Source organism: Stegostoma tigrinum, chromosome 7 (genome assembly GCF_030684315.1).
Source record: "Stegostoma tigrinum isolate sSteTig4 chromosome 7, sSteTig4.hap1, whole genome shotgun sequence".
Taxonomy (NCBI): Eukaryota; Metazoa; Chordata; class Chondrichthyes; order Orectolobiformes; family Stegostomatidae; genus Stegostoma; species Stegostoma tigrinum.
Window position 1 is genome coordinate 10982094 of NC_081360.1, and position 12143 is coordinate 10994236.

At 41.9% G+C, this 12143-nt stretch overlaps 1 protein-coding gene across 4 annotated transcripts in view; it reads left to right on the top strand.

Moving 5' to 3' along the window:
- The window catches only part of LOC125453945 (sperm-associated antigen 16 protein), an 825922-nt gene that overhangs the window by 523150 nt on the left and 290629 nt on the right, over positions 1-12143 (top strand). For all 4 annotated transcript variants that reach the window (XM_059647037.1, XM_059647038.1, XM_059647039.1 and 1 more), the window contains one exon: positions 4099-4225. In XM_059647037.1, coding sequence (XP_059503020.1) covers positions 4099-4225 — 127 coding nt within the window. The remainder of the gene's footprint in view (positions 1-4098; positions 4226-12143) is intronic.

Here is a 12143-nt window from a genome sequence, read left to right on the forward strand (position 1 = left end):
GGGCTGCCCACTCTCTCCTGCCTTGTTTGTGTGCTGTAGAGCCTTCTGCTGAGTCTATCATGAAGGATGCAAGGCTAAAAAGGGTGACTATTCCAGGCAGAGGTCTGCAGATCAAAGCTTCCCTGTATATCAATAACATCACCATTTTCTGCTCAAATCCATGATCCACTGTCAATGCACAGATTCATGACCAGGTGCGATCAGTTCAAACTGGCCTCAGGAGCCAAGGGAAATTGAGGCAAAAATTATGCCATGTTCTTTGGGGACCGGGCCAACCGACCCTCTATCCTCTGGATTTCATCTGGAAGCCTAGGATGGACCAGGCCTGCAGGGACTCCATGAACAATACTCTGGATAAGGAGGAGGTAGAACATATCCAATGTTGCTATCATCCCGATAGCCACTTTTGTGCATAGGCCCTTGGTATGCAAACACCCAAGTGTCACTATGTGCTGAGGTTTCTGGTGTTGTGAAGAATGGGACTGATTTCACTGCCATGGAATGCTCCAAGTAGATTGACCCTTCTACATCACCTGTCCTTCATCAAGAAATTTGCAAAGAAAACCAACTTTGACAACCAGTCCATCAGAAAGTGACCAGCACACCGCATCCTTGACACCCTGAGGAAAAGGGGTGAATCCTGTGTGTGGTTCCCTGAGCAGACTGTCAAAGTCATTTGCAGAATGCATCATCACCAGAACTTACTGACAAACAAAAAAACATCACTTGGCTAGTGGTGAGAAGGGCAGTACCTGTGAGATCCTTTATGTATGCCAGTTTGGTCTACACCACTGCACCCTGCCATTGAAGTGGCTACTGGGGATGCTGTGGTTGAGACCCACATAGCACATTCTGGAATGTGCCTTTGCAAAGGAAGTCTGGAGCAAGATGCAGCTGTTTATCTCGAGGTCTGTCCTGTGCAGTTCCGTGACACAGGACTCTGTGCTTTACAGTCTGTTCCCCAGTACATACACTGAATCAAAAATCAACTGCAAGATAACAAAGTGTGGAGCTGGATGAACACAGCAGGCCAAGCAGCATCACAGGAGCACAAAAGCTGACATTTCGGGCCTTGACCCTTCATCTGAGAGGGGGATAGGGAGAGGGAACTGGAATAAACTGGGAGAGAGGGGGATGCGGACCGAAGATGGAGAGAAAACAAGATAGGTAGAGAGGAGAGTATAGGTGGGGAAGTAGGGAGGGGATAGGTCAGTCCAGGGAAGATGGACAGGTCAAGGAGGTGGGATGAGGTGGTAGGTAGAAAATGGAGGTGCGGCTTGAGGTGGGAGGAAGGGGTGGGTGAGAGGAAGAACAGGTTAGGGAAGCAGAGACAGGCTGGGCTGGTTTTGGGATGCAGTGGGGGGAGGGGACGAACTGGGCTGGTTTGTGATGCAGTGGGGGAGAGGAAGAACTGGGCTGGTTTTGGGATGCAGTAGGGGAAGGGACTACTGCATCCCAAAACCAGCCCAGTTCTTCCCCTCTCCCCACTGCATCACAAAACCAGCCCAGCTCGTCCCCTCCCCCCACTGCATCCCAAAACCAGCCCAGCCTGTCTCTGCTTCCCTAACCTGTTCTTCCTCTCACCCACCCCTTCCTCCCACCTCAAGCCGCACCTCCATTTTCTACCTACCACCTCATCCCACCTCCTTGACCTGTCCATCTTCCCTGGACTGACCTATCCCCTCCCTACCTCCCCACCTATACTCTCCTCTCTACCTATCTTCTTTTCTCTCCATCTTCGGTCCGCCTCCCCCTCTCTCCCAGTTTATCCCACTTCCCTCTCTGATGGAGGGTCTAGGCCCGAAACATCAGCTTTTGTGCTCCCGAGATGCTGCTTGGTCTGCTGTGTTCATCCAGCTCCACACTTTGTTACCTTGGATTCTCCAGCATCTGCTGTTCCCATTATCAAAAATCAACTGCACCTGGAGTACCATCAACTCATTGAAAGACACTTTTTGGTCTGCCTGAAACTTGTAGGCCTTCCAGAGCAGGGAGTTGACGCTGACTGAGTGTTGCAGACTGACACATTCCACAGCCCAGGAGTATGTGCTGAGAGACACGCTGTAGCTTGGGTTGGTCGCTGCAAAGGCAGAGTGGGGAAAGACCATTGTCTGAGGTCTTCCTGCTGAAGATAAATGGGAGTCCATTCCATTTGCAGACCCTCCTAGTGCCTCAAATATTTATAAATATTAACATTGTATGTGAAAGAGAGGTCTTTGGATTTTTTTAATAGAGTCAAAGGCCAATATTTTGTTTATTTACTTGATATGCAACTGTACAGAACTGAACTGCCTTTGTGAAAAAATATATATATAGAGATTTTGTATGAATAAAGTATATTTTTGAAACAATAAAGATCAGTGGGACATGGGCAGGGAGTGTGACGTTTGTGTCATTCCTGCCATTGGGAGTTTTCCAATAGCTCGCAGTAGAAAGAAAGACTTGTATTTACATGGCTTGGTTCACAAACTCAGGATATCACAAAGCACTTTGTAGCACTTTTGAAGTGTAATCATTATTACAAGGTAGAAAATTTAACAATTTATTTTTGCACTGAAAGGCCGCAAAATCAGAAATGTGACAATTGCCAAAATATGTGTGATTAACAAATAAATGTTGGTTCGGACACCATGTAGTATATGTCCAAACAATAGCATAGAATATTTTATAAGGTTAGAAAGGTTAGACAGAGCCCTCTGACTTAACATCTTATTCTTCAGTACTGCACTGAAGTGTTTCCCTGGATTATTTGTTCAAGTTTTTGGGCTGGGACTTGATCTCAAAATCTTCTGCTTCAGAGAGCTACAATCTAAATTACAGTTTACATGATCTGTAAACCTAATAAATAGCCAAGCAAGGATTATACATGAGGATTTATCCTTTCAACAGGTAATAGAAACATACTTCACTATTTGGGAAAAAGAGAAGAAAGGATAAAGAAAAATTATTTATTTAATTATTGAAATTGTAAACAACACCATTGCTGGGTTTAATTTAGTCATCAAAGAGAAGCAAGTGAGAACTGATCTAACCTGCTTTGTTCTTTTTGCAACAAGCAAATGCATGGATCAGATTACATTTTTAATACATATATATGTGTATTTATTACATTCCTGATCAAAGAAAACCTGAAAGAAATCCACTACAATGTGACGCAGAATACACATGAATAGCAGTTCTTCCTTACTAAAGTTCTGTACAGATGAACTCAAAAACTATCAGTTTCTTTTAGATAAGATAAATAATGCATTCTGTATCGCAGTTGCATCTTGACAAGAAAATCACGATACATTTGCTTGTCATAAGCCATTTGAGGGTGCATAAAAATGTCAGTCTGTGTAGTAGATATAAATTAAATGTTCAAAGAACCATCAGTTTAACAACATTGTTTTCAAGTACAACTTAGGTACGATAATAGTCACATATTGATGATAAGTCACAGATCATTTAGTTCATCAGAATCTGTCAGAGCCCATCACTTCTTCACCTTGTTTGAAGTGGTAGGTTATGTCTATTTATTATGGTAGCTAATTAATCTCTCAGATGTTTGATGTAGCTGTTTGACTGGAATGGCATGCACCTAATACATTCCTTGTGGCAGCCCGCTTGAGTCTTGCTTGTCAGCCAAATTTAGGTGAAACAGTTCACATCAGGGCAGTGAAAGTCATCAATTACAACACCGTATTTTGTTGGAAGATGCAGCACATCTTTTCTCTTGTCTTTGCTTTAAATTCATCCTCATGCAACTCTGGTCAAAACAGTGACATTTATTCTCTACTGATGTGACAGGCGAACTGTTCCTGTGAAACAGAAATGACACAGTATGGTATCTTTAGTCATCACCACATTATTTGCCAGATTTGCTGCTACATCTAGAGTGTGAGGGAAATACAACAGTATTAGTAATTAGTCTCAGCTATTTAATATAAGGGAGATGGAGCCAGTGACCCAGTGACTGCAAAGTTAGATTTAATTTCTGCCAGATTTGCACAAGATTGAAAATCTCCTATTCAACACTTGACACTTACAGTCGTGGAAGTAGCTTGACTCTTTTATTCTGTAGATAACTGATGCATTTCTAATTACTTTTTTTTACAGTAAGAGGTGTAGACAGACGCTCCGAGGTCATGTTGATTCTGTGAATAGCGTTGAGTTTCTCCCCTTCTCCAATACGCTGCTCTCCAGTGCAACTGACAAGACCATTTCTCTGTGGGATTCCAGAACGGTAAATAAAGCTTTCTTTTCTCCATTAAATCTTCCAACTTTAATGAATCACAGTCGATGCTTTACTTTGCCAAACTGAAATCTGTAGGTAACAAGGTGTAGAGCTGGATGAACACAGCAGGCCAAGCAGCATCAGAGGAGCAGGAAGGCTGACGTTTCAAGGACGTTTCAATGCTGACCCTTCAAGGGTCGAGGTCTGAAACATCAGCCTTCCTGCTCCTCTGATGCTGCTTGGCCTGCTGTTTTCATCCAGCTTCACAGATTCTGCAGCATCTGCAGTTCCTGCTATCGCTATCTCTGAAATCTGTAGTTTTCTTTTAAGTATGGAATTTACGTGCCATTCGACATAACTGGCTTATGTTTCACACAAGCCTTCATGGGATGAGGCCAGGGATGGGGAGGTTTTAATACTGATGAATTTCACGTTTAGGCCATCGAGCTGTAGGCACCCGAGGTGGCATAATAGGTGTTACTCTTCCAGTTTGCGGACGGTGTCATTGTGCCTCTGGAGAACGCCCAGGTTGGGAGTGTCACCGAAGGAGTAGGCAGGGGATTAAAATGGTTGGTGACTGTAAGATGTTATTTTTGCTGCGTGCAGACCGCAGATGCTCAAATACTACAATAGGGAAAAAGTCTATGTGCTTTCTTGTATTTAAATTAGTGTATTGCATTTTTTTGTTAAAAATATGTTATATATTTAAATGAAATGCAAAATTAGATAGCTGTTTTCATGAAAATGCTTTTAAAGTTTTGGTCATTGATTAATCACAGACTTTCATTGCAAACTCATTCATTTTCTTCTTCTCTTGCATAATTCATGTTGACCTCCAGCTGATGATTTACTTACTAAAGAATAGTACTGTCTCGGGGAATTTTGTACTGTACAATAATTGCATAAGACAATTACTTTTTTTTTGTTGAACAGCAAGTGCACCTTCTGAAGATATTCCACATGAATCATGGTACTTGAATGTTATAGCAAAGACTATATGATGGGGATAATTTCCTGACACAGCACTGTCAGTGAGGAACATCAGGGGTGCTGCTCATGATTCAGGCAGGCTTTTGAACACCACTGTCAGACTGTGTGAGAAAGTCAGTCATTTTTTACTTTTCCATATTTGGCGAATTAGCAATGAGAGGTATGTCTAATGTCCAATTGATGTCAACAAACAGGATCTTGAAGATTTTGGGCCAATAGGAGTCTTGGTTTGAAAGCAGCAGCTTGGTAATACAGCTATAAATGACAAAGAGATGGTGTTACAAAATGGAGGCACACTTTGTCCGACCTTTAAGTGAAGTAAGATCTTGCAAACAGCTCATAACAGTGTGGACCTCCTTCACATTCCAAGCAGGGAGGGTTTTAAAGCCTAGATGGAGTGTCACTTTGCTGTCTGGTCTGGCCAACCAGCCTACAAGCAGCTAAATTGCCTCTGATTATGTGTAAGGATTGGATGCTGATAGGAAAGTTTTGATCAGTCTCTGTCAATAGGTTCCAGTAGTCTGCTTGTTACTTTAAAGGAAAACACTGCAAGTGCTGGAGAAGTCTAACCAGTCTGATAGTAATGTAGAACATAGAACATAGAACATAGAACAGTACAGCACAGAACAGGCCCTTCAGCCCACCATGTTGTGCCGACCATTGATCCTCATGTATGCACCCTCAAATTTCCGTGACCATATGCATGTCCAGCAGTCTCTTAAATGTCCCCAATGACCTTGCTTCCACAACTGCTGCTGGCAACGCATTCCATGCTCTCACAACTCTCTGTGTAAAGAACCCGCCTCTGACATCCCCTCTATACTTTCCTCCAACCAGCTTAAAACTAATGACCCCTCGTGTTAGCCATTTCTGCCCTGGGAAATAGTCTCTGGCTATCAACTCTATCTATGCCTCTCATTATCTTGTATACCTCAATTAGGTCCCCTCTCCTCCTCCTTTTCTCCAATGAACAAAATCCGAGCTCAGTCAACCTCTCTTCATAAGATAAGCCCTCCAGTCCAGGCAGCATCCTGGGAAACCTCCTCTGAACCCTCTCCAAAGCATCCACATCTTTCCTATAATAGGGCGACCAGAACTGGACGTAGTATTCCAAGTGCGGTCTAACCAAAGTTTTATAGAGCTGCAACAAGAAGAGAAACACAGCTAATATTTTTTTGAAGCCAATGTAACTTTTCTTCAGAACTGAAACAGTCTGGTAAGTGATAGTTTTTATGTGTTGACAAAGCACAAGGTAAAGCAGGTGAGTGGATGGTGAGAATGCTCAGTCCAAAAGACAAAGAGTGCTAATAGTGGTAGACAGGAATGATATAGAAGCAAAATAGATAAGTAATGGTAGATTCAAATAGTAGAAATTAGGCTCACTCTGCTGAGAGCAAAATCATACTAACAAAATGCTACAGAGATGGGAAAGTAAGTGTATTCAAAATGGAGGACAATGTTCATGCTGTCCTCCATTTTGATAATACCCTATTTCCTCTCTGTAGTGTCTTGTTTGTGTCAGCTCTGCTGAGAGCAAAGTTGCACTATGTTCAAACCCTGAAGTTGTTGAACTCAGTGATGAGTACTGAAGGCTATAATGCCTCTAAATGGAAAGTTGGATGTTTTTCCTTTGGCTTATGTTGGACTTTCTGGAGTGCTACAGCAGAAGATTAGATAGAAATATATTGCATGAGAGTCAAATTCAAACATTAATTCTGTTTCTCCATCTACAGCTGCTGTGAGACCTGCTGAGTTTCCCCAGGGTTTTTCATTTTTACTTTAATTACTTCACTTGGCTATCCTCCACTCAGAAGTGGTTATCATTGTTGCACTCCTGATCTCTATTCTGAGAAAATGGCCACTGGCACACAGCTAGGTGGTTAAAATTTCACACCCACCTGTTACTGTTCTTAAACTGGTAAAGACTGCCCCAAATGTTTAAAATAACATTTTTATTTGTTATTGCCTGCAAGGCCCCCTTCTGGAGGAACAGAATTAATCATTGCCCCAACTCTTAACTTCACTCAATAATGAGTAAATGGAAAATCTTTCTGCCAAAGATAATACATTTTTAGAATTTACTAACACAGGGAATCAGCATTTTAACAGGGGGAAGAGAAAGTTTTGATCAATGATTCTGTTTTCCAAATGTCCTCATTTGTAAAAGCCCACATTGGACTTTGGGAATTGCCTAGGCAAAGGTCTGGATTTCCCTTCCTAAACCTCTGTGAACTCGTCTTCTCCTCTTTTAAAATGTTCTGGTGAAATCTATCCCTTTGACCAAGCTTTTCTTCACCTATCTGAACATTGCTTTATATAGCTTGGTATTAATTTTATTTTGATAATAGAACATAGAACAGTACAGCACAGAACAGGCCCTTCAGCCCACGACGTTGTGCCTCTTAAACCATGCCAATATGACTGCTTCTTCCACCTCCTCACCCTGAGCCTGTGCCCCCTTGTAATTGAACCTTCAACCTGAGGAAAACATCTGTGACAATCTATCCCGTCTATGCATCTCAAATTTGTAAAGCTCTATCAAGTGTCCTTTCAGCCGCCATCTTTCCAGCAAAAACAATCCTAGTACTTTTTAACCCTTCCTCATAATCAAGCCCTTCAGACCAGGCAACATCCTGGTGAACCTTCTCTGAGCATTCTCCAAAGCTTTCACGTTCCTTCTGGCAATGTGGCAATCAAAACAGTGATGACCTCGTGGCATTATCGCTAAACTGTTAATCCAGAGACCAAGATAATGTTCTGGGGACCCAGGTTCGAATCCTGCCATAGCAGATGGTGAAATCTGAATTTTAAAGGGAGGCAATGACCTAATGATATTATTGAGAGATTATTAATCCAGAAACTCAGCTAAAGTTCTGGGGATCTGGGTTCAAATCCTGCCACGGCAGATGGTGGAACTTGAATTCAATAAACAATCTGGAATTAAGGGTCTAATGATGACCAAGGATCCATTGTTGATTATCTAGCTTACTGGTAAGGCCCAGATAGCTCAGTCAGTAGAGCATGAGAGCCTTAATATCAGGCTCGTGGGTTTGAAACCCACACTAGGCATCTTCGTTCCTTTAAAAAAGGGCGACACAGTGTCTCAGTGGTTAGCACTGCTGCCTCACAGCACCAGGGACCCAGGTTCGAGTCCACCCTCATGCGACTGTCTGTGTGGAGTTCGCACATTCTCCCCTTGTCTGCATGGGTTTCCTCTGGGTGCTCCGATTTCCTCCCACAGTAGAAAGATGTGCAGGTTAGGTGGATTGTCCATGCTTAAGTTGGCCGTAGTTTTCAGGGATGTGTGGAATAGGGGGATGGGTCTGAGTGGGATGCTCGGTGTGTCGATGTGGACTTGTTGGGCCAAAGGGCCTGTTTCGTAGGGATTTTATTCTATTCTATTCAAAATAGCACACAATACTCTAAATGCAGCCTCATAAGGGTTTTATATAGCTGCAACATGTTTTGCCAACTCTCGTACTCGTTGCTCTAGCCAATGAAGGCAAGCATGCCATATGCCATCTTACACCCTTTGGCCACCTGTGTTGCCATTTTTAGGGAACCGTGGTCCCACACAACCAGATCCATCTGTACAGCTAAGCGATCCCACAACCAACAAATCAGATCTAAGCTCTGCAGTCCTGCCAGATCCAGTCGTGAATGGTAGTGGACAATTAAACAATTCACCAGAGGAGGCTGCTCAACAAATGTCCCCATCCTCAATGATGGAAGAACCCAGCACATCAGTGCAAAAGATAAGGCTGAAGCATTCGCAGCAATCTCAGCCTCCTCTAGTGGTAAATGTTCCTGTGAAATGCCTTGGAACATTTTACCATGGTAAGGGCAAGATATGAATATAATTTATTGTCTGTATTCTAACTGTACTTCTCAGTACAGGATGAAATACCTTTTTGTCATTTATGTAATGATATAACCCCAGATCAATGATGACTATGACAATTGTATACAATGTAGTAAAATTGAAGAATTGAAATTAAAACGATTGAAGTTAGTAAGGAGGAGGTGTTATCAATTCTAGAAGATGTGAAGGTAGATAAATCCCCTGGGCCAGATGGGATTTTTCGAGGATTCTCTGGGAAGCTAGGAAGGAGGTGGCGGAGCCTTTGGCCTTGATCATTGAGTCCTCATTGTCTACCGGTTTAGTACCAGAGGACTGGAGGATTGCAAATGTGGTGCCCTTGTTCAAAAAGGGCAGTAGAGATGACCCAGGTAATTACAGACCTGTGAGCCTTACGCCTGTTGTAGGAAAAGTTTTGGAAAGGATTATAAGAGATAGGATTTATAATCATCTAGCAAGCAACAATTTGAGTGGAGATAGTCAACATGGATTCATCAAGGGCAGGTTGTGTCTCTCAAGCCTCGTTGAGTTTTTTGAGAACGTGACCAAGCATGTGGATGAAAGTAGGGCAGTTGACATGGTGTACATGGACTTCAGTAAAGTTTTTGATCAGGTTCCACATGGTAAGCTATTGGAGAAAATATGGAGGCATGGGATTGAGTGAGATTTAGCAGTTTGGATTAGAAACTGGCCTTTCTGTAAGATGGCAACGAGTGGTGTTTGATGGAAAATATTCAGCCTGGAGTCCGATTACTAGTGGTGTGCCACAAGGATCTGTTTTGGGACCATTTTTATAAATGACTTGGATGCAGGCATAGGTGCATAGGTTAGTAAGTTTGCAGATGATACTAAAGTCGGTAGAGTGGTAGACAGTGTGGAAGAATGGTGCAGGTTGCAGAGAGACTTGGATAAACTGCAGAATTGGGCTGAAAGGTGGCAAATGGAGTTTAATACAGATAAATGTGAGGTGATTCACTTTGGGAAGAATAATAGGAAGGCAGAATACTAGGTCAATGGAAAGATTCTTGGTAGTGTGGATGTGCAGAGGGATCTTGGTGTCCATGTACATAGATCCCTGAAAGTTGCCACCCAGGTTGATAGTGTGGTTAAAAAGGCTTACGGTGTGTTAGGTTTTATTGGTAGAGGGGTTGAGTTCCAGAGCCGTGATGTCATGCTGCAACTGTACAAAATGCTAGTGAGGCCTCACTTGGAATATTGCGTGCAGTTCTGGTCGCCCCAATACAGGAAGGATGTAGAAGCATTGGAAAAGGTGCAGAGGAGATTTACCAGGATGTTGCCTGGTCTGGAACAAAGGCCTTATGAAGAAAGGCTGAGGGACTTGGGTCTGTTCTCATTGGAGAGAAGAAGGCTAAGAGGGGATTTAATAGAGAAATTCAAGATGATCAGAGGATTAGATAGGGTGGACAGTGAGAGTCTTTTTCTGAGGATGATGATGTCAGCTTGTACGAGGGGGCATAGCTACAAACTGAGGGGTGATAGATTTAAGACAGATGTCAGAGGCAGGTTCTTTGCTCAGACAGTGGTAAGGGTGTTGAACGCCCTGCCTGCCAATGTAGTGAACTCAGCCACATTAGGGGCATTTAAACAGTCCTTGGATAAGCATATGAATGTTGGGATAGTGTAGGGGGATGGGCTTAGATTAGTTCACAGGCCGGTGCAACATCGAGGGCCAAAGAGCCTGTTCTGCGCTGTATTGTTCTATGTTCTAAACAAACTTAAACATCTCTCTGCCTATACTTGGGAAATCTAAAGGTCTGGATTTGTTTGGTTTTGTTTGGAGATGTAATTGTGTCATATTTGCACCATATCGTCTCAACCATTACAAGCTGTGGTAGTTCACTACCAAGTGGAAACCCTAATGTTTCCACAATGTGAACCTAGGCTTCACATTGATGTCCATACAGGGCCTAACTATTAATTTATAATCTGACAGAATCAACAGAGACTGATTGCACCTCAATTAAATGCTACGACATTGAGAGCTGACCTACAAATGCTGTCATGTTTCTGGAATTCTTCCCAATATCACTTAGACTATTTTCAGGAGTAAATTGTGTTTCTGTTTGCTCCTTTTTATCAGTCCAGAGGTGATAATCACATGTCTTTAGAAAATAAACTTGCAGATCAACATATTTTACAACTTCGTCTTCACAGAAATATTTGTTTTAATAAAGAAAGCATTTCCTTGCTTGTTAGCAATATTAAAGTTGAAATCATCTTGTATTAGTTTATGTAAGCAAGCAAAGTGTTGAAGGAAAATGAGTCAAAGTACTTTCAACAGTAGTATGTGATAAATGCTCATGAAGCAAAAAAAGTGTGCATGTATTCAGAGTGTGGAGTTGAGGCCACAGTCAGACCATGCATACAGTTATTGATTTGGTGCAGGATACTCAAGGTACTGAATGACCAAGGTCTGTTCCTAATTTGTATGTATATAGTACTTTTCATTGTGTGTCTGAAAGCATTTTCCACTGTTCGATGTACTGTTGAAGCATTATACTGGTGTTAAGTAAAAAGTGTGGCAGCCAGTCAATTGCTGAAGTTTGCTCTGCACTAAAGTTGATTATGACCAAATAATCTGTTTTTAGTGACATTGATTAAAAGATAAATACCTAAACTCTTTTTAACTAAAGTTTGGCACCAAATATTTGGAAACGATCCTTCTTCTGAGATGTGTATTTCAAAATGTTTCTCTTGTCAAAGTGAGATTAATTTCTACCTCTTTGTAATCAACTTAGCCAAAAACTCTGCTAAGCCCCATTTTCCAAATTTTTAAAATTGTTTGTTTATTTTCCCAATGGAATGACATTATGTGGTTGTGTTTCAAATCATGAAAAAATGGAGAAAGTAAACAAAAATTGGCTGTTTTCAGTGATAGAGGGTTAATAATGAGTAGCCTCATAGATACAAGATTAAACATAGATTTTTAGAACAAAGAGCAAAAGAAACTTGCTCTCACAAGCATTTTGTAGACCTGATTTCAGGGAAATTGGCCAAGGCAGAACTTATCAGCATTTAAGATTATATTAAACAGGTAGATGATAAACAGCCAGCTAA